Below are 24,132 nucleotides of genomic sequence, written 5' to 3' on the forward strand. Positions count from 1 at the left end.
TAGCCAATCTAGTGGGTACATAATAGTATCAAATAGTGGTCTTAATTTTCATAATCACTAACGAGGTTGAGGACTTTTTCCTTTCTTCTTATATCATTAGACAGCTTTATTATTCTGAGCTGAAATGTATTTCTCAAATAATTGTATTGGTTGTATATTCTGGGCTTAGACAGATGTTGTTGATGTTATTGATGTTTTTCTTTAACATCCTGTTAAGCATGCCTAAAGTCTTGTGTAAGTGTATATAACATCTCAAAGTTAGGTCTGTGCCCTCCATAGAATTCAAAGTGCTGTTCAGGTAATTAGACTGGCCTCAACATTACTACTTCTATTTCAGGAAGTGATGGGCCATAGGCATAGATTATGGGTATTATTGTGCACAAGAAAAAATGGATCGAGGAACCTATGATACAGTATGGTTAAAATGTTTTCCCAAGATTGGAAAGCTAATCACTGATGAGATTTTTATTAAGCATTGGTTAAATTCTTTTGTTTTTCTTAATTAAAAAAAAAATGTTTATTTATTTTTGAGAGAGAGAGAGAACACACGAGCAGGAGAGGAGCAGCGAGTGAGGGAGACACAGAATCTCAAGCAGGCTCAAGGCTCCGAGCGGTCAGCACAGAGCTCAATGCGGGGCTTGAACCCATGAACCATGAGATCATGACCGGAGCCAATGTCGGACGTTTAACCGACTGAGCCTCCCAGGCACCCCAAGCATTAGTCAGCTTCATTAATTATAGTATTTCTTATGTTGGAGAACCAAAGAAAGAATGCCAGTAGTAGAGACAGGAGGAAGTTGTTAATTTCTTCCCATTTTTACTGTAGGAGACTAATGGGGAGAGATAGTAAAGGCTCAAGACAAAAGTTTTCCAGTTCCTCAGATTTAAAGACTTCTAAGCCTATGCTTTCTAAGCTTTGGGAGTTTGTGGGTCAGTACAATTTCCAAAAACATTGGATATGACATAGGGTTTTCAAATTTTTCTTTGGCCAAGTAAGTTCAGTTTTAATTTAAAAAAAGACACATGAACAGCAACCAAATATACTTGCCATCTTATATCATTTTATAAAGGAAAAGATATTTAATTCCAAGAAAGTAGGATAATCCCAGTATAAAGACTAGTTCTTTAAACTGCATACATGTAGGGGCACCTGGGTGGCTCAGTTGGCTGAGTTTCTGACTCTTGCTTTTGGCTTGGGTCTTGACCCCATGGTCATGGGATTGGGCCCCATGTTGGGCTCTGTCTGTGCTAACAGCATTGACCTTGCTTGGGATTCTCTCTCTCCCCCTCTGACCATCTCCCCTGCTTGTGCCACTCTCTCTCTCTCTAAAAATAAAAATTAAAACAAAAAAAACAAAAGGCTGTGTACATGTAGCTCTGTGAAAGAGCTCACTACAGTTTTTCCTGTACTGGTTTTTCTGTGGACTGGTAAAAACCTATTTGTTAAATTTTGGGAACCTTTCACTAAGCTACCTTCAAGTTTTTAAAGCTAACCAGTTTATATTGCTACTGCACTCTTTTATGGAGTATATTTAGGTTTACTATCTTGAGGTCTTTCAGAACTCTTCTTACAGAGGGTGCTTACATGGCCTACTCATGAATCTTTGGGTCATCAGAAGGATGGGCTATTTTGTGACTAATATAAGATTATGTCTGTAAGCTTTAAAGAATATTACCCATCAAAAGTGAGTGTGAAGAGAAGAGAACACTTTCGATGAGAGAATAAGTTGGTGAAATTTTTAAAGAAAAGCAAGGGAATGACTAATAAACATAATTCAGGCGAGTAGTAACCTCCAGGGCAGGTAAGAGGATGGGACTCTGGATTATTATACACAGGCAGCTTCAGCAGTAGTAATACTTTTTTGGGTTGGGTGCTGGGTTCATGGGTATTCATCTCATTGTTATATTTTGTAACTTATCTATACACTGTGTATACTTTTTTGTATAATAAAATACTTCATAAAAGAAAAATAATGAAGCCATTAAAAAAAAAAAGATCAGAAGAAATAAGAAAGGATATGTGTTGCTTCAGAGAAGAGGAAGAAGAGTTTTGACGGGACAGACTGAAGATTGAACACTATGAAGACAGGACCAAGAAAAACCTTTAGTGGTAGAATAGCCCAAACAACCTGAAAACAAAAAAATAACAAAGTTGAAATTCGAGCTTTTTGTTCTACTGTGTGTAATGTGACCCTTCATGATTTCTAGGTTCTCTGCAGTTTACCTCTTCAGAAAACCTACAGTAAATAAATAAGATCTTAGGATGTAATATATAACATGGTGACTATAATTGATAACACCATATTTTTTATTTGAAATTTGCTAAAAGAGTAGCGTTTAAATGTGCACACACAAAAAAAGTGTGTATAAAAAGAGAGAACATACTGCATTACTGGTTTTTAAAAACACCTAAAAACTAATCTCTGGATTTTCTCCTCAAAATAAAAAAGCACCCACTGTTAAAGATTATCTAAAAACTTTTTTCTTCTTTTTCTTTCTTTCTTTTATCCTTCCTTCCTTCCTTCCTTCCTTCCTTCCTTCCTTCCTTTCTTTTGTGAGCCAGGGAGGGGCAGAAAGAATCCAAAGCCGTCTGGGTGCTGTCAGCACAGAGCCTAAGGTGGGGCTCAATATTGCCCCATGATACCATGACCTGTACAGAAATCAAGAGTCAGATGCTCAACCAACTGAGCACCCCTAAAGATTATTATTATTTTTTAGCCTTCCAAGGGTTAATAGTGATCTGATTTTTGTGACTTGCTCAGTTTTTAATATTTTCAGTATTAAGTCACTTCCAAATTGGCACCAATTGTCTAAATCTCCTCCAAGATGTTCTTTTTTTTAAAAAAATATGTATTGATTTTTGAGAAAGAGACAGAGTGTGAGTGGGGGAGGGGCAGAGAGAGGGAGACACAGAATCCAAAGCAGGCTTCAGGCTCCGAGCTGTCAGCCAGAGCCCAACGCAGGGCTCGAACCCACGAACCGTGAGATCGTGACCTGAGCTGAAGTCGGACGCTCAACCAACTGAGCCACCCAGGCACCCTAAGATTATTTTTAGTGTAGATAAATGTTTCCTTTATCTAAAATGAGGAAAGTGAATTACAAAAAACAATATATAGGCATACCTCATTTTATTGCATTTCACCTAATTATGCTTTGCAGACTGTGTTTTTTACAATTGAAGGTTTGTGGCAACCCTGAGTCAAATAAGTCTATTGGTACCATTTTTCCAACAGCATTTCCTCGCTCCATGTCTCTGTGTCACATTTTGGTAATTCCTGCAGTATTTCAGACTTTATCACTATTATTATACTTGTTATGGTGATCAGTGATATTTGGTGTTGTAATTGTTTCGCGCTGTCACGAACTGCACCCATGTAAAATGGCAAACTTAACTGATACAGGTGTGTGTGTTCTGACTGCGCCATTCACTGGCCATTTCTCCATCTCCCTCACTATACTCAGGCCTACCTATTCCCTGAGATTCAAATGTATTGAAATCATGCCAATTAATAACCCTGCAATGACCTCTAAGTGTTCAAGTGAAAGGAATAATCACATGTTTCTCATGTTAAATCAAAAGCTAGAAATGATTAAGCTTAGTTGGGAAGGTATGTTTTTGTGTGTGTGTGTGTGTGTTTTAACGTTTATTTTTGAGACAGAGAGAGACAGAGCATGAATGGGGGAGGGTCAGAGAGAGGGAGACACAGAATCTGAAACAGGCTCCAGGCTCTGAGCTGTCAGCACAGAGCCCGACTCGGGGCTCCCGAACTCATGGACCGCGAGATCATGACCTGAGCCGAAGTCGGCCGCTTAACCAGCTAAGCCACCCAGGCGCCCCTGGGAAGGTATGTTTAAAGCTGAGTTGGGCTGAAAGCTGATTTGCTAAGTGTGCTAGTTTGCTAAGTTATGAAGGCAAAGGAAGAGGTTTTATTTTTTTATTTTTTTATATCTTTTTATTTATTTTTGAGACAGAGACAGAGCCTGAGCAGTAGAGGGTCAGAGAGAGAGGGAGACACAGAATCCGAAGCATGCTCCAGGCTCTGAGCTGTCAGCACACAGCCCAACCCGGGGCTCGAACTCAAGGACTGTGAGATCATGACCTGAGCTGAAGTTGGACACTTAACTGACTGAGCCACCCAGCCCCCCCCCCCCTTTTTTTTAATGCTTATTTATTTTGTGAGAGAGAGACAGGGTGAGTGGAGAAGAGGGTAAGGGAGAGAGAAAGGGAAACACAGAATCTGAAGTAGGCTCCGGGCTCTGAGCTGTCAGCACCGAGCTGGATGTGGGGCTCAAACTCAGATCTCAAGATTATGACCTGAGCCAAAGTCAGGTGCTTAACCCACTGAGGCATCCAGGTGCCCCAAGAAAGTCAAACAGCCTTATTGCTGTTATGGAGAAAATCTGAGTGTTCTGGATAGAAGATCAAATCAGCCACAGCATTCCCTTAAGCCAAAGCCTAATCCAATCCAGAGCAAGGCCCTAACTCTCTTCAGTTCTGTAAAGGATAATATAAAGTGCAAGGTGAAGCAGCAAGTGCCAATGTAGAAGCTGCAGCACATTATCCAGAAGATCTAGCTAAGATCATTAATGAAGGTGGCTACACTCAACAACATATTTGCAATGTAGACAAAATAGCCTTGTATTGGAAGAAGATGCCATCTAGAACTTTCATAGTTAGAAAGAAGTCAATGCCTGGCTTCAAGGCTTCAAAGGACATACTGACTTTCTTGTTAGGGGCTAATGCAACTGATGTCTTAAAGTTGAACCCAGTGCTCATTTACATTTTTTTTTATTTTGTTTATTCATTTTAAGTAATTTCTACATGCAACATGGGGCTCAAACTCATGACCCCAAGATCAAGAGTCACATGCTCTTCTGATGGAGCCAGCCAGGCACCCCTACACTTCTGAAAATCCTAGAGCCCTTAAGAATTACACTAAATCTAGTTTGCCTATGCTCTATGAATGGAAGAACAAAGCCTGGATGACATTATATCTGTTTACAACATGGTTTACTGAATATGTTAAGCCAACTGCTGAGACCTACTGCTCAGAAAAAGATTCTTTTCAAAATATGACTGCTCATTGACAATGCACCTGGGTAACGAAGAGCTCTGATGGAGATGTACAATGAGATGAATGTTGTTTCATGCCTGCTAACACAACATCCATTCTGCAACCCATAGATCAAGGAGTCATTTCAACTTGCAAGTCTTACTATTTAAGAAATACTGTAGTCCTAAACCTATTGTTGCTATAGATGGTAATTCCTTTGATGGATCTGGGAAAAGTACATTGAAAAGTTTATGGAAAGGATTCATCACTTTATTTATTTTTTTTTTTAAATTTTTTTTTCAATGTTTATTTATTTTTGGGACAGAGAGAGACAGAGCATGAACGGGGGAGGGGCAGAGAGAGAGGGAGACACAGAATCGGAAACAGGCTCCAGGCTCCGAGCCATCAGCCCAGAGCCTGATGCGGGGATCGAACTCACGGACCGCGAGATCGTGACCTGGCTGAAGTCGGACGCTTAACCGACTGCGCCACCCAGGCACCCCAAGGATTCATCACTTTAGATGCCATTAAGAACATTCATGATTTCATGTGAAGAGCAAGAAACATGAACAGGAATTTGGAAAAAGTTGATTCCAACCATCATGGATGACTTTGAGCATTTCAGGACTGTGGTGGAGGAAGTTAACTGCAGATGTAGAAATAACAAGAGAACTAGCCTGTGAAGTGGAGGCTGAAGATGTGACTGAATTGCTGCAGTCTCATGATCAAACTGTAATTAATGGATGAGGAGTTGATTTTTGGTAAATGAGCAGAGAAAGTGGTTTCTTGAGATGGACTCTATTCCTGGTAAAGATTGTTGAAATGATGACAAAATACCCCATAAACTTAGTTGATAACTTAGTAACAGGGTTTGAGAGGATTGACTTCAATTTTGAAAGAAGTTCTAGTGTAGATAAAACATCAAACGGCATTGCGTGGAACAGAGGAATTGTTCATGAAAGAAAGAGTCTATCAGTGTGGCATACTTCATTGTTGTCTTATTTTAAGAACTTGACACAGCCACTCCTTCTTCAGCAAGCACCACCCTGATCAGTCAGCAGCCATCAACGTCAGGGTAAGACCCTCCACCTGCAAAAAGATTACAATTCACTGAAAGTTTAGATGATGGTTAGCATTTTTAACAATAAAGTATTTTTAAATTAAGGTATGTATATCATATTTTAGACATAATGACACTTAAAAACTTAGACAATAGACTACAGTGTAGTATAAAGTTTGTTTATTTTGAGAGAGAGAGCATGTGTGTGAGTAGGAGAGGGACAGAAAGAGGGAAAGGGAGGGGCGCCTGGGTGGCGTAGTCGGTTAAGCGTCCGACTTCAGCCAGGTCACGATCTCGCGGTCCGGGAGTTCGAGCCCCGCGTCAGGCTCTGGGCTAATGGCTGAGAGCCTGGAGCCTGTTTCCGATTCTGTGTCTCCCTCTCTCTCTGCCCCTCCCCCGTTCATGCTCTGTCTCTCTCTGTCCCAAAAATAAATAAACGTTGAAAAAAAAAATTTAAAAAAAAAAAGAAAGAGGGAAAGGGAGAGAGAGAGAACCCCAAGCAGGCTCCACACTGTCGGCGTGCATGAAGCCTGATGCAGGGCTTGAACGCACGAACCATGAGATCATGATGTGTGCCGAAATCAATAGTTGGATGCTCAACCGAGACACCCAAGAGCCCCTCTCATGGTATACTTTTATATGGAAAAAGCAAAATATATAAAATTATGCATTCGATTTTTGGTGTTTCTTTTAAAAAATATTGTGTATATAATATTTAACCGTAATTTATTTGAACTATTTATCTATTATTGGGGGAATGTAATTAGGATTCAGTTTTTTTTTTTTTTTTTTTAATTTTTTTTTTCAACGTTTATTTATTTTTGGGACAGAGAGAGAGAGCATGAACGGGGGAGGGGCAGAGAGAGAGGGAGACACAGAATCGGAAACAGGCTCCAGGCTCTGAGCCATCGGCCCAGAGCCTGACGCGGGGCTCGAACTCATGGACCGTGAGATCGTGACCTGGTTGAAGTCGGATGCTTAACCGACTGCGCCACCCAGGCGCCCCCAGTTTCTTTTTTTAAGATAAGCATTGCATTGTTGCTATAAACATCTTTATGTGTGAATCACTTTTCTCTATGTCGGATTATTTTCTTAGGATAAATTCTCAGAAGTGGAATTATTGGATTAAAAAATAAAGACATTTTAGAAAAAAAAAAAAAAAAAACAAGCCACAGACTAGATGAAAGTCTTTGCAATACACTTATGTGATAAAGGAGTGGTATCCAAAACATACAAAATACTCTTAAAATTAAATAATAAGGTGAACAACACATTTAAAAAATGGGCAAAATATCTGAAACAAACTTTACCAAGAAAATATATAAATGGCCAATGAGCACATGAAAAATGCTCACCATCATATGTTATTAAATTAAAACAAAAATGAAGTACCACTCCACACATATTAGAATGGCCCAAATCCAGCATCAAATGCTGATGAGTATGGGAGCAACAGAAACTCTTATTCATTGCTAGGGAAAATGCAGAATAGTACTTTGGAAGACAGTTTAGCAGTTTCTTATAGAATACTGGGGTGCCTGGGTGACTCAGTTGGTTGAGCATCCAGCTCTTGATTTCAGCTGGGTCATTGTATCCTGGTTCATGGGATCAAGCCTCGTGTAGGGCTGCCATTGGGCTGTGTGCTGGTAGCACAGAACCTGCTTGGGATTCTCTCTCTCTCTCTCTCTCTCTCTCTCTCTCTGCTCCTGCCTTGATCTCACATGTGTGCTTTCTCTCTCTCAAAATAGATAAACTAAAAAAAAAAAAAAAAAAAAAAAAAAAAAAGGAGCACTTGGGTGGCTCAGTCAGTTAAGCATCCAACTCTCGATTTCAGCTCAGGTCATGATCTCACGGTTTATGAGTTCACGTCCCACATTGGGCTCTGTGCTGACCTCTCAGGGCCTGCCTCGGATTCTCTGTCTCCCTCTCTCTGCCCCTCCCTCACTTGGTCTCTCCCAAAAATAAATAAACATTAAAAAGTAATAAAAATAAATAAATAAACATACTGTAACCATACAATCCAGGAGTTGTGTTCCTTGATATTTACCCAAATAAACTGAAAACTTATGTCCATACAAAAAAGTGCACAAGAATGATTATAGCAGCTTTATTCATATTTGCCAAAATTTGGAAGCATCCAAGATGTCCATAATAGATGAATGGATAAACCAACTTTGGTATACCAATACAATGGAATATCCTTCAGTGATAAAAAGAAATGAGCTACTAAAAGAGAGGGCAAGACCTTAAATGCATATTACAAAGTGAAAGAAGCCACTGTGCAAGGCTATATACTGTGTGATTCCAGCTGTATCACATTCTGGGAAAGGCAACACTGTGGAGGCTGTAAAAAGATTAGCTATTCCCAGGGCCTGGGAGATGATGGTGGAAGGGATGGAGGAATGAATAGGTGGAGCACAGAGGGGGTGTTTATTCTGTGTGATACCGTAGTGGTATATACATGTCATTATTAATTTGTTAGAACCAAAAAAGTGTACAACACAGAGAACCCTAATGTGAATTATGGACTCTAGTTAATAATAATGTATCAAAAAATAATGTGTCAACTTTGACTTCTCAGTTGCAACAAATGTACCACTCTAAGGCAAGCTGTCAATACTGGGGGAAACTGTGTGGTCAGGGGAAAAGGAATATATGGGAACTCGGTATTTATTGCTTAATGTTTCTTTAAACGTACAACTGTTGTAAAAAACAAAAAAGGTTCTTAGTATATTTTGCCTAATTGCTTCAGGAAAGAATTTTACTGAATGTGTTACAAGCAGTGGTACAGAAACCTTCAGAACTTGTGAAAACCTTTAATCCTTTAAACAGAAAATTTTCAAACTGAACCCAGCTTAAAAAAATGTTTCCCCAGTTTTATTGAACTGTATTTTTTTAAATTTAATGTTTCTCTTTGTTTATTATGGAATGGTGGCTACTTAATTTTGCCATATTCCTGGATAATAGGAACAAGGTCTTTGTTTATTTTGCCACCATCCTTGCTGAAAGGACAGGGTTGTTGGTTTGATAAGTAGATTAAATTCTAAGAAGCAAAGATCACAATAATGTAACTTTGATCGAATAAAACCAAAATAGTGGCTGAGTTCATCTAACTAGGGTCTTTTTGTATCTTGGAAGCTGATAACAAACCAGGCCAGCTTATAACCGGTATCATTTTATTGAACACATTCCAGAGTCAATTAGAATAAATGTGGAGAAGAAAACAAAGTCCACTACCTGTCTTCTTTTTCCGTGTCCCCTTCCTGTGTATGTCTCTATCTTCATTTGCTAAATTGCAATGATACATTTATGTACCCTTCATCCCCATCTGACCATAAGCTCTCCAGAACAAGGCCCAGGTCTCATGTACTTTGTACCTTTGTGTCTTTCGTGGTACCTGGGACATAAATGCTTTCAACAAATGTTTCTTGAAATGTTAGGATCCAAAGGACTAACACTGAAGATCCATAGACCTGATGTCTAACAATTAATTATAAAAATAAATGGGGGGGGGGGCGCCTGGGTGGCTCAGTCATTTGAGCATCTGACTCTTGGTTTCAGTGCAGGTCATCTCACTATTCATGAGTTCGAGCCTTTACTTTTGATTTGTTCTTAACTCTGCAATTACATTTGTAAAATGTTCACCCTCTATCCTTTTTCTAAAGTCTTCCTAGTCACCTCTTGGTCAGATGAAGCCCATCCTCTAGGGTTTGCTGAACTAAAGTTTGTGGGTTAAATCTGATTTGCTACCAGTTTTGTATGGCCTACAAGCTAAGTATGTTTTTATATCTCTAGATGGCTGGGAAAAAGATAAGAAAAATAATATTTTGTGATACATGAAAATTATGTGAAATTAAAAGTCCTATTTCATGGTACATAAAAATTATATAAAAATAAAATTCTGGTGCCCATAAATAAAGTTTTATTGGAACATAGCAATGCTTATTTATTTATTTGTTGTCTATGGCACTTCTGCACTACAGCAGTAGAACTGAGTAATTCAGCAGAGACTGTATGACTTGCAAAGCCTAACATATTCACATATTCATGTCTGTTTCTTTATACATAAAGCTCCCGAACTCTCTTCAAGTAGATTCCTCAGGAAGGGTGCATATATACAGTATTCCCTAAGTGATGACATGTTCAAAATTCTATTTTTATAGCGTGGTTGGAGACAGTATCCTTGGTTTGCATTTTCTTTGCTTGAAAACAGAGCCTTGCTGTTGTCTTGTTTTACATGTTGCTATTGAGAAGCCTGTTACCAGTCTAGTTTTCTTGCTATTATGTTATTTCATCTTTTTGCCAGAAGGCCTCAGGACATTTATCTTTAAAGTCTAGCAGTTTTAGGGGGGCCCGGGTGACTCAGTTGATTAATTGTCCAACTTCAGCTCAGGTCATGATTTTGCAGTTCGTGGGTTCAAGCCCCGTGTCGGGCTGTGTCCTGACAGCTCAGAGCCTGGAGCCTGCTTTGGATTCTGTGTGTGTGTCTCTCTCTCTCTGCCCCTCTCCCGCTCATGCCCTATCTCTCTCTCTCTCTCTCTCGAAAATAAACATTAAAAAATAAAAACAAATAAATTCTAACAATTTTAGTAGGATCTACTTCAGAGTTGATGATACTGGGTTGAGTTTTAGTTATTCATGAGTGCTTTCAATGTTTAGATTTAGGTCTTTTATTTTCAGGAAGTTTCCTTAGATTACAATGGGGGTTTCTGTTTTTGTGTTTTGAGAGAGAGAGCATGAACCGGGGAAGGGCTGAGGGAGAGAGAGAATCTTAAGCAGGCTCCACACCCAACACAGAGGAGCCAAATGTGGGGCTCCATCTCACAACTGAGATAATGACCTGAGCTGAAATCAAGAGTGGGATGCCTAACCAACTGAGCCACCCAGGTGCCCCAGATTATAGTTTTAAATAACAGCTCTATTCCATTGTTTAGATTTTCTTCTTTGGTGACTCCATTCATACTTAGGTTGGCTCTTTTATGTCTATCTTCTGTTGCAACCACTTTCTCTCTGACCCTGTATGTCTTTGCTTCATTGCATTATCATTTGTTGATTATTTTCCTGCTTTGTTTCAATGCTGTTTATTTTTCATTTGAGTCTTTTGTCTTGGATACCTTGTAATTTAGAATTCACTTCAAGTAGGATTTTCTAGTTTTCTGCTATTTTTTTCCCCGAGTTCAGTCAAGTCTCATATTACTTTTGTGTCCATGTCTGATCTTAGTTTCTGTATTTCTAATTAAAGGTGCTTTAATCCGATTAAAGGCTTTCATATCCAGCAAATGTTTGAGGCATGTAATTAAGTTTAGAGCATTACATTACAGTTTTCTTCAGTTTTGTGGTTGGGCTTTGGCTGTGATTGCATTTTTTGCCTTTCTTTTTTGGTAATAGTTTTGTATATATATTTAAAATTTTTTTTAATGTTTGCTTTTCAGAGAGAGAGAGAAAGAGAGAGAGAGAGTGGGGGAGGGGCAGAGAGAGAGGGAGGCACAGAATCCAAACCAGGCTCTAGGCTCTCAGCTGTCAGCACAGTGCCCAACATGGGGCTTGAACCCACAAACCACAAGATCATGACCTGAGCCGAAGGTGGACACTTAACTGACTGAGCCACCCAGGCACCCTAGTTATAGTTTTGAATGAATATGGTCTGTTTCTTCTTTTTCATTTCATGGACAGGGTTTACAAGTGCTGTTTTCTGTCAGTTCTGCCCTCTTCTGTGTAATTTCTTTTATAGATGATGTTGAGAGTAGAGGTGGCATGTGTTGTTTCTCTCATTTCTGTAGGATCCTTAATTTTTCCTTCTTGTTTCCTTTTTTCATTTACTGACAAATCTTTAAGGGCTTATCACCTTTTTTTTCTGTATTTCATTTTCCTACAAAAGCAATGCTTCTCTGAGGTTGCTACTGCTGGTCCTACTCACTTTTGATCTCTTTGTCTGTGAACCCTGAAGTCTCAACCTGTGTTCAATAGTTGTTCCTCAGCATGATTTTGGGCATGATTTTGTCTGTGCTTCATCTAAGTCCTCTGTACCCATCTCTTCTCTTTCATGGAATATCTTAAGCTCCTTTCTCGTCTGCATTTGTAAGCTTGAAGTAATAGGCAACAGGAACTTTAATGGAACAAATCATTTGAAGATCGTGGCATTTATTTTTCACCTCTCAGTAATGCTGCAGACCTGAGTCATGTGGTTTTAGGGCTTTCCTTGTTCATTGTATGTTTTGGAGGGGGGAATTTGGGGAAAGATTCAAAATTAGGCCATTGTCATCATCCTCTATCTGGATTCACATATCTGCATTATTTTTTTGTTGTTTGCAGGAACCTTCAAAGGAAAAGGGTTGTAAAAAATTTAGGTACAATGGAACATCAAATAATTGTAAATATTGTATACATTTCTTCAACATACAAGTATTATTATAATGAGTTTTAGAAGTGTGTTTAAGCAGAAAAATCTCATTACTCGAGCATTTTAGGTGTTGTATGGTGGGGTTTTTTTTTCATACTTCACAATCTGTTCTCCATTAGTACACAATTTTAAAAATTGTTATTTAAAAATTAGATGTTTCAAAGCATGTTTCAAAATTTTATCACTTTGAAGGCTCATTTTTGTTATGATTAAGTATTTAGATTATTTTCTTGTTAACTAAAATGGTTTCGGATATATTTTCTATTTCATTAAAGGCAAGTAAGGTTTAAGTATTGGGGAGTATTGAGTCATCTTTATCCTTTCTTGCTTTGTAAGATGTTTTGAAATCAAGACAAACTCATTTTTCATTTGTCAGATGCATACTTCTACTGGAGGGGGATTTTGTGACTGTGGAGACACAGAGGCATGGAAAACAGGCCCTTTTTGTATAAGTCATGAACCTGGAAGAGCAGGTACCACAAAAGAGGTAAGGATATTATTTTTAAAAATTGCTAATTATTTTAAGCTCGATACAATTAGATGGAGATAAATGTTACGTGTGTGGATTAAACTCAATTCCATTAAGAATCCTGAGTTTTATGTTCCAGTATTTAAATGTAAGGAGTTTTATTCCACTCTGTGTTCTTTATTTGTCTAAAGAAAGAGTGAATTTCTTGGTTCTATTTGTTAAGCAGTCAATTTGATAAGTAAGAATGAACAATATATAAGCCTAAAAGAGCAAATGGAACGGTAGACTTGACACATAACTTTAATAATGCTTTTCTTAAAGAAAAAAATAGTCAACAAATTGATTATCCATTATATATCCTAATCAAGAAAAAGTGGGCAAGCCCAGATACAGACAATTAGGAAGGAGAATGGGAAAACAACTATAGACCCATAGACAAAGAAGAAATTGAAAGGATTATAAAAGACTGTTTACATGACTCTGTGCAAATACATTTGAAGATGGATCATTTTATCAAATAATATACAATTTTATAATTTATTCAAAGAGAAAACATAAACAGTTAATAACGATTGAAGAGATTCAGAATATAGTCTGTCACAAGAAAGTACTTCCCTAAAAAATGCTGTGTTCAAATGGTTTCACAGAGTAATCCTTTTCAAAACTGCAAGAAATAGTTTTAGTAGTCTTTAAACTGTTCCATGTAGTCCTATAGCAGTGAAGACCCTTAGCGCCCAGATTTTGATGTCTTTAAGTAGCATTACTCACTAAAAGAAATCAGGGCTTATAAAAATACCTGACCAGGTGAAAATACATTATCAGGGAATAGGTAAGCTTTTGAGGATGGGTTTGTATTAAAAGAATCTAGGATCTAACTTGAAAGAGCTGTCACTGGTCTGAGTTGGGCAATTGGTGTATCATAATAATACTAATAAGTAACTACTATAATTGAATGAATCAAAGTACATGAAAATTCATGAATTCCTAATAAAACTTATAGAGAGCTTAAATAAAAAAATAATTTTGCCAAGTCACTGGTTCATTGCTATGGTGATGGTTATTATATAATTTCTTCACTCTAAAAATTGGTAAAGGGAATGAACTAAGCATTTATTCTACTTTTTCGATAGGAATTGTATTCCATTGTAAACAAGTATTACCAGTATATGAGGTAAAGCTCTTCTTTCTAGATGCATGCTAGCTCCCTAATAGAGAAGATTTAGTAGAATTAGAATAATTAACATTTTTTATTTTAAAAAATTGTTTTTAATGTTTACTTATTTTTGAGAGAGAGAGAAAGAGAGAGCATGAGTGGGGGAGGGGCAGAGAGAGAGGGAGACACAGAATCCGAAACAGGCTTCAGGCTCCGAGCTGAGAGCACACAGCCCGACGCGGGGCTCGAACTCACAGACTGAGATGAGAGATCATGACCCAAGCCAAAGTCAGACGCTCAACCGACTGAGCCACAGAGGCGCCCCATCATTTAAAAAATTTTTTTAAATGTTTATTTATTTTTGAGAGAGAGAGAGACAGAGCATGAGTGGGGGAGGGCACAGAGAGAGGGAGACACAGAATCCGAAGCAGGCCCCAGGCTCCGAGCCATCAGCATAGAGCCCGACATGGGGCTCAAACTCACAAGCCATGAGATCATGACCTGAGCCGAAGTTGGACACTCAACCAACTGAGCCACCCAAGTGCCCCTAGAATAATTAACAGTTTGCAAACCCTAAGGAAATATTTGCTTCAGACAAGGATCATTAATAGATGCTAAACCCATTAAGACATCAGTTGATAAGGAACAGTATTCACATAGTTCTAAATTGTCATCTCATAGATTACCTGCTAGTCATAAAGGAAAAAAGTGAAACTCTATAATGGAGGTATCATACTGTCATCTCCTGAAACTAGTCGTCAATATTAGCATCATTACTAATAGCAGGGCAATATGGCATAATGAGTCTCTTCATAGCATATAAAATAAAGGCCATAGGTTAACATCTAAAAATCAGTTAATATAATACACCATATTAAAAAAAAAAAAAAAACCCAAACCACAAGATCATCTTACTAGATGTAGCAAAAGCCTTTTACTAAAGCCGGCACACTTTCATCATAAAAAAGACTTAAACTTATAAGGAACTTCCTCAACCCTGATAGAGGACACATATGGAAAACCTCACAGCTATTAGATACTTTCCCCTTAAGATCAGGAACAAGACAAAGATTCTGCTCTTGCCACATCTATTTAATACTCTATTGGAGGTTCTAGCTAGGGCAATTAGTAATGCAAGAAAAAGAAAAGGCATCCAGATTGGAAAGGAAAAAATAAAACTAGCTCTCTTTGCAGATTAACATGACTTTGTATATGGAAAATCTTAAGGAATCCACAAAAAAAAAATTATTAGAACTAATAAGTTCAGGGGCGCCTGGGTGGCGCAGTCGGTTAAGCGTCCGACTTCAGCCAGGTCACGATCTCGCGGTCCGTGAGTTCGAGTCCCGCGTCGGGCTCTGGGCTGATGGCTCAGAGCCTGGAGCCTGTTTCCGATTCTGTGTCTCCCTCTCTCTCTCTGCCCCTCCCCCGTTCATGCTCTGTCTCTCTCTGTCCCAAAAATAAATAAACGTTGAAAAAAAAAATTTAAAAAAAAAAAAAAAAAAAAGAACTAATAAGTTCAGCAAGAATGTAGGATACAAGATAATTATACAGAAATTACTTATATTTTTATACATCAGTTTTGAAAAATCGGAAGAAGAAATTGAGAAAAAAATCCACATTTACTATAGTATCAAATAGAATAAAATATTTAGAAATACCAAAAGCAGTATAAAATTTATATTCTGAAAACTGTTGAACACTGTTGAAAGAAATTAAAGATCTCAATAAATGGAAAAACATCCTATGTTTCTGGATTAGAAGACTTACAGGTTTTTTTTTTAAGTTGTTATTTTAATTCCAGTTAGTTAACATACAGTATAATGTTAGTTTCAGGTGTACAATATAGTGGTTCAACACTTCCATACTTTACCCAGTGCTCGTCATGACAAGTGTACTCCTTAATCTCCATCACCTATTTCTCCCATCCCCACCCCCTCCTCACCTCCCCTCTGGTAACCATCAGTTTGTTCTGTATAGTTAAGAGTGTGTTTCTTGGTTTGCCTCTCTTTCTTTTTTTCCCCTTTGCTCATTTGTTTTGTTTCTTAAATTCTGCATGAGTGAAATCAGATGGTATTTACAAGACTTAAAATTGTTACCACACTCAGGTATCACCTCACACCAGTCAGAGTGGCCAAAATGAGCAAATCAGGAGACTATAGATGCTGGAGAGGATGTGGAGAAACGGGAACCCTCTTGCACTGTTGGTGGGAATGCAAATTGGTGCAGCCGCTCTGGAAAGCAGTGTGGAGGTTCCTCAGAAAATTAAAAATAGACCTACCCTATGACCCAGCAATAGCACTGCTAGGAATTTATCCAAGGGATACAGGAGCACTGATGCATAGGGGCACTTGTACCCCAATGTTCATAGCAGCACTCTCAACAATAGCCAAATTATGGAAAGAGCCTAAATGTCCATCAACTGATGAATGGATAAAGAAATTGTGGTTTATATACACAATGGAATATTACGTGGCAATGAGAAAAAATGAAATATGGCCTTTCGTAGCAACGTGGATGGAACTGGAGAGTGTGATGCTAAGTGAAATAAGCCATACAGAGAAAGACAGATACCATATGGTTTCACTCTTATGTGGATCCTGAGAAACTTCACAGGAACCCATGGGGGAGGGGAAGGAAAAAAAAAAAAAAAGAGGTTAGAATGGGAGAGAGCCAAAGCATAAGAGACTTAAAAACTGAGAACAAACTGAGGGTTGATGGGGGGTGGGAGGGAGGAGAGGGTGGGTGATGGGTATTGAGGAGGGCACCTTTTGGGATGAGCACTGGGTGTTGTATGGAAACCAATTTGTCAATAAATTTCATAAAAAAAAAAAATAAATAAAAAAATAAACGTTGAAAAAAAAAATAAATAAAAAATAAAAAATAAAATTGTTAATGTAGCAGTACAATGGGTGTTTTTTCCCACCACCATCAAGTCATCAAACTCAGTTCTCTGTTGACACTGACCTAGGTCCCATAAATTTAGCTCAACCCTGACACTGTCTGCCTGGCAATAAGCATTAGATCCCACAGGCTAAGATATTTCAGCTCTCTGAATGTACCACCTTCCCCAAATCTCTTGTGTTCACCAACCCAGAAGTACTCCATATTCTGTCCTTTTGGGTTTCACTGCATAGGGGCATGGTTGATTAAATCATGGTCACCCAGCCCCCATCTTAGATGCTTTCTAAAAGTCACTTCAATAGCACAATGTAAGACTTTTAAAAATTCCTCTTATCCCTTTGGAAATTCCAAGAGTTTCAGGAGCTCTGAACCAGAAACAGTGAAGACCAAATATATTTCTTACTATAAATCACATCAAAGGCCATACTCCCCAAGTTGATGTACAGATTCAGCACAATTGCTATCAGAATTACAGCTGGGAATTTTTTTTTCTCTCTCTTTTTTTAAATTGACAGGCTTACTCTAAAATTTATATTGAATTCTAAGAGACCCAGAATAGCCAAAACAACCTTGGAAAAGAACAGACTTGGAAGACTCACACTTCCCTATTTCAAAACCTACTACAAAGCAACAGTAATCAAGACAGTGTGGTATGACATAATGATAAGCATGGAGATCATGAGAATAGATTTGAGAGCTCGGAAGTAAACCCACATGTCTCTGGTCAACTGTTTTTCAACTAGAATACAAAGGCCATTCACTAGGGAATACTGTTTTTTATCAAATGGTACCAGAACAACTGGATATCTCCATGCAAAAGAATGAATCTGGATCCCTAGCTCACACTGTACACAAAAATTAATTCAAAATGGGTCAAAGACCTAAATGTGAGAGCTAAAACTATAAAACTCTTAGAAGAAAACAGAGGGTAAATCATCATGACCTCAGATTTGGCAGTGGATTGATAGATATGACAGCAGAAGCCTGAGTAATAAAAGAAAGAATAGATAATTGGACTTCATCAAAGGACACTGTCAAGAAAATGAAAAGCCTATAGAATGGGAGAAATATGTTTGCAAATCATATTATTTGATAAGGAACTTATATCTAGAACTTACATAATATATTAGTATTATTGTAATTAAATAGTATTACAGGATAATATAATATTCATATAGTATTCATAATAAATTATAGCATTCATAATAAATTATAGCATTCATAATAAATTATAGTATTCATAATAAAATGGAGAAACAACCCAACTGCCCATCAGCTGATAAATGGATAAACAAATATGGGTAAATTGATATAATGTATTATTTGGCTATAAAAGAGAGGTAATGAGGGGTGCCTGGGTGGCGCAGTCAGTTAAGCGTCCGACTTCAGCCAGGTCACGATCTCGCGGTCCGTGAGTTCGAGCCCCGCGTCAGGCTCTGGGCTGATGGCTCAGAGCCTGGAGCCTGTTTCCGATTCTGTGTCTCCCTCTCTCTCTGCCCCTCCCCCATTCATGCTCTGTCTCTCTCTGTCCCAAAAATAAATAAACGTTGGAAAAAAAAATTAAAAAAAAAAAATAAAAGAGAGGTAATGAAACATGCTTCAATTTGAAGAACCTTAAAAGTATTATGCTAAGTGAAAGAAGCCAGTTACAAAAGATCACATATGATTACATTTATTTTATTTTATTTTATTTTATTTTATTTTATTTTATTTTATTTTATTTTATTTTATTTTATTTTATTTTTAATATGAAATTTATTGTCAAATTGGTTTCCATGCAACACCCAGTGCTCATCCCAACAGGTGCCCTCCTCAATACCCACCACCCACCCTCCCCTCCCTCCCACCCCCCATCAACCCTCAGTTTATTCTCAGTCTTTAAGAGTCTCTTATGCTTTGGCTCCCTCCCTCTCTAATCTCTTTTTTTTCCCCCCTCCCCCATGGTCTTCTGTTAAGTTTCTCAGGATCCACGTAAGAGTGAAAATGTATGGTATCTGTCTTTCTCTGCATGACTTATTTCACTTGGCGTAACACTCTCCAGTTCCATGCATGTTGCTACAAAGGGCCATATTTCATTCTTTCTCATTGCCACATAGTATTCCATTGTGTATATATATAAACCACAATTTCTTTATCCATTCATCAGTTGATGGACGTTTAGGCTCTTTCCATAATTTGGCTATTGTTGAAAGTGCTGCTATAAACATTAGGGTACAAGGGCCCCTATGCATCAGCACTCCTGTATCCCTTGGGTAAATTCCTAGCAGTACTATTGCTGGGTCATAGGGTAGATCTATTTTTAATTTTTTGAGGAACCTCCACACTGTTTTCCAGAGCAGCCGATTACATTTAAATGAATGTCTGGAATAGGTACATTGATAGGGGCAGAAAATAGATTAGTGGTTGTTTAGGTCTAGGGAGATGAGGCATGTGATGAGGGAGGAAGAAATCACTAAAGGGTTTTTTTGTTTTCGTTTTTTTGAGGTCATGAAACATCTCATAGTGATGTGATAGTTACAAATATTTATAAATATACTAAAAACCATTAAATAGTGTATTTTGAGTGCATTGTATGGTTGGTGAATTACATCTCATGCTGTTAAAAAATTGAAGTACCTGGAGCCCCACTTATGAAATATTCTTTTTTTTAAATTTTTTTTAACATTTTATTTGTTTTTGAGAGAGAGAGAGAGAGAGAGAGAGAGAGCACAAGTGGGGGAGAGGCAGAGAGAGGGAGACACAGAATCCAAAGCAGGCTCCAGGCTCTGAGCTGTCAGTATAGAGCCTGACATGGGGCTCAAAATCACGAACTACAAGATCATGACTTGAGCTGACGTCAGTTGCTTAACCGACTGGGGCACCCAGGCACCCCTGAAATATGCTTGATAAAAGTGTTTAACCTGGGATGCCTGGGTGGCTCAGTTGGTTAAACATCCAACTTCAGTTCAGGTCATTATCTTGTGGTTCATGAATTTGAGCCCCACCTCAGTCTGTGTGCTGACATCTCAGAGCATGGAGCATGTCTCCCTGTCTCTCTGTCCCTTTCCCACTCATGCTCAAAAATAAATAAACATTAAAAAAATTAAATAAATGTTTAAGCTGAACTTAATGAAACCTTGAGGTCTAACTTCTAGCTTATAAGAAATACAGGGAAGACATGAAAAACATAAAGAAGACCACAAGGAAGATAAGTGGGAAATGTAGGACATTTCAGGATAAATCTAGAATGTAGGAGTTTTTATAGGAAATCTGGCCTGGTTTCTGTCATCAAGAACAAAAGGCTGGAGGTGTGGAAGGGACATTCATTTAGATGTAAATGACTTAGACATAATCAAATGCTATAGATATTTTGGGAATAATTAGGAAAATTGAATATGCTCAAGACATAGATGATATTTAAAAATTATTGTTAATGTTATTAGATATAATAATGGTATTATGATTATGTAGGAAAAATTTTTTATAGATACATATCAAAGTATTTGGGGGTAAACCTTAAAATACTTGAACAAAAAAATACATGTATGGAAAATAACCTAAATTACCTAAATCTTAGGTAAAAGTTGTGTTTCTTATACTGATCTTAGTTTTCTATATTTAAAATTTTTTATTGATAAACATAAATAAAAATCATCAAGTAAACTCCAGATAAACAAAAGCATAGAAACTGTTCTTTTTTTTTTTTTTTTTTCAACGTTTATTTTATTTTTGGGACAGAGAGAGACAGAGCATGAACGGGGGAAGGGCAGAGAGAGAGGGAGACACAGAATTGGAAACAGGCTCCAGGCTCTGAGCCATCAGCCCAGAGCCCGACGCGGGGCTCGAACTCACGGACCGCAAGATCGTGACCTGGCTGAAGTTGGACGCTTAACCGACTGCGCCACCCAGGCGCCCCTAGAAACTGTTCTTAAGCATAGCAAGGGGAAAAGAGAAAGTTACCAAATTTGTTACATAAAGCTAGCATTATATTGATCTCAGATCTGACAAAATATAGAATTTACAGATCAGTTTTATTAATAATTGTTATGCTGAAATACTAAATAAAACATTAGCAGGTGAAATCAAGTTTAAAGCAATCACATAACACTGTCATACTTATGTTCCTGGAATGAACTCTTCTTGGAATTCACCTGTGAAACCATTAATCCTGGCATTTTCTGGGAAAGTTAGCTCTTTGATAACATTCTCAGTTTCTTCCAGGATTATTGACCTGAAATCAAAAGTCATTAATCATGTTTGATGATGAAACATTAGTGTATTCCCATTATAGAGACAAGAGAAGGAAATCTATTGCCACTGTTATTTAACACCTCTTGGAAGTTAATCAAATAGACTCACAGGATGAACTAAAATATATCAGTATTGGAGAGGAGGTAAAATACTCATGAGTGTATACCTGGAAAACCCAAGAATATTAACTAGAAAAGAAATGGAAACTAGAGTAGAGCTTGATCAAGTTATTGGTTACAGAACTCATATTAAAAACCATTAGTTTCAGGGGTGCCTGGGTGGCTCAGTCGGTTGAGCGTCCGACTTCAGCTCGGGTCATGATCTCGCGGTCCGTGGGTTCGTGCCCCGCGTCGGGCTCTGTGCTGACCGCTCAGAGCCTGGAGCCTGTTTCGGATTCTGTGTCTCCCTCTCTCTCTGACCCTCTCCCATTCTTGCTCTGTCTCTCTCTGCCTCAAGGGTGAATAAACGTTAAAAAAAGTTAAAAAAAAAAACAACCATTAGTTTTTCTATTTAATGTATTTAACAAATATTACTTAAATGCCCTTACAAGCAATAGCTTTTAGAAAATGTAGTGAAAAGGAGTGCCTGGCTGGCTCATTCAGTACAGCATCTGACTCTCCATCTCAGGGTTTTGAGTTCAAGCCCCACGTTGGGTATAGAGATCACTTTTAAAAAAATGTAATGGAAGAAGAGACCTCATTCACTGTAGCATGAGAAAAGATAAAATACCTTGGAAAAAAGTAAGAAATCTGCCAGCTGTATTTTTTTTAATGTCTATTTATTTTTGAGAGACAGAGTGTGAGCGGGGGAGGGACAGAGATGGAGGTAGAGAATCTGAATTAGGCTCCAGGCTCTGAGCTGTCAGCACAGAACTCCATGCAGGGCTTGAGCCCATTAACTGTGAGGTCATGACCTGAACTGAAGTCAGACATCCAACTGACTGAGCCACTCAGGTACCCCTCTACCAGCTGTATTTTTAAAAAACTTGAAAACTGTACTCTGATAGGCATGAAAGAAAAAAAAAATCAGAAGACAAGCTTCATTCTTAGATTGGAAGATTCAGTATTACAAAGGTAAAACTTTTTCTAGAATTAAACCACAAAGTCAATATATCCCCAGCCAAATACTCTTTTGGAACTTGACAAAGTAGTCAAAAGTTCTTCTGGAAAAATAGTTTGTGAAATTTGTCAGGAAAAGCTGAAATGAAGAGTTAGGAGTATGAATAGGTCTAACAGATTTAAAATGTGTTAAAGAGCTCTAGTAATCCAAGCAATGTGACTCTTGCTATAGGAGCAGACAGCAGATAATGGAATAGAAAAGAGTATGGGGCGCCTGGGTGGCGCAGTCGGTTAAGCGTCCGACTTCAGCCAGGTCACGATCTCGCGGTCCGTGAGTTCGAGCCCCGCGTCAGGCTCTGGGCTGATGGCTCAGAGCCTGGAGCCTGTTTCCGATTCTGTGTCTCCCTCTCTCTCTGCCCCTCCCCCGTTCATGCTCTGTCTCTCTCTGTCCCAAAAATAAATAAAAACGTTGAAAAAAATTAAAAAAAAAAAAAAAAGAAAAGAGTATATAAACCCAAATTGGTAGTAGAGACAGAATTTCTGGTTGGTGGTGCTATGTAACTGATGACCCATTTGAGGAAAAAAAATAGAAAAAACTTGATCAGATAAATTCCAAACTCTCAAGAATTTTTAAAAGCTTTTTTATTTTTTATTTTTATTTTTTCAAGTCAATTCATTTTCGAGAGAGAGAGCACATGAAAGTGCATGGGGGAGGGGCAGAGAGAGCAGGAGGGAGAGAGAATCCCAAGCAGGCCCTGCGCTGCCAGTGCAGAGCCTGACATGGGACTTGATCTCACAATTCGTGAGATCATGACCTGAGCCGAAATCAACAGTCAGATGCTCAACCAGCTGAGCCACCCAGGCACCCCTAAAATATTTTTTAGAAAAGAAATTATAAACTTGTTAGGAGGAAATAATGACATACTGGAAAAAACACTGCAATATGTCATAAAGTATAATGATCTATCAGTAAGAAACCCCTGATATTCTGTATATTTGTGCTATCTGACCACTCACGTGTGTAGTATACCCTATTTTACGAAACCCAAAATGTAAAGACATGGAATTATGTCTTGAGAAATAAAATGTGTTCTCTTCTCTTGAGTAGAAGCATTAGAGCACAACGTGAAGGGCTCTAGAACAGGTATCCTTGGTTTGCTTTGTAACCTGACTAATTAGCTCTGTGACTTTGGCAGAGTTATTCAACCTTTCTACCTTTCAGTTTATCTCTAACTCGGAGATAATACCATCTGCCTCACAGGGCTATGAGGATTAAATGAGATAATACAGGTAAAGTGCTTAGCCTTAGAATATGCCTGGCATATTGTAAGGGCCCAGTAAATGTTAGCTATCATCATCATTAGTGTTATTACAGCTCCGACTACTTTTCCCATTACCTGTTCTTACTTCTGATAATAATAATACCTCACATTTGTATATTTTAGATTTAACAGAGATCTTTCACAGGCATTATTATCATTTTATCTTCCATTACTACTTTATGAGGTACTTATATAGTAGCTCCATTTTATGGAAGGAGAAACACACCCTCAGTAAAGTTAAGTGGCTTGCTCAGGTTTGCAGATCTGGCCAGTGGCAAAGTTGGACATAAAATTCAGATCTTTAGATTCTGGGATCCAGCACGGTTTTTAAAACCTTGAATTTAATTTCAAATTTATGAAAAGCTATAAAAATAAAAAGAGTACAAAGGACATTCATATCCATTTACCAATTGTTACCACTTTCCCCCATTTACTTTATTATTCAGCACTTGATATTTAGATTGCCTCTCCTCTCTTCCTCGTTT

At 38.1% G+C, this 24,132-nt stretch overlaps 1 protein-coding gene across 1 annotated transcript in view; it reads left to right on the top strand.

The window, feature by feature from the left end:
• Positions 1-24,132, top strand: part of UBR1 (ubiquitin protein ligase E3 component n-recognin 1) — a 137,288-nt gene that overhangs the window by 24,009 nt on the left and 89,147 nt on the right. Inside the window, exon 4 of the mRNA XM_047862247.1 lies at positions 12,891-13,001. Within this exon, the coding sequence (XP_047718203.1) occupies positions 12,891-13,001 (111 nt within the window). The remainder of the gene's footprint in view (positions 1-12,890; positions 13,002-24,132) is intronic.

The sequence above is a fragment of the Prionailurus viverrinus genome, chromosome B3, assembly GCF_022837055.1.
Source record: "Prionailurus viverrinus isolate Anna chromosome B3, UM_Priviv_1.0, whole genome shotgun sequence".
NCBI classification, from domain to species: Eukaryota; Metazoa; Chordata; class Mammalia; order Carnivora; family Felidae; genus Prionailurus; species Prionailurus viverrinus.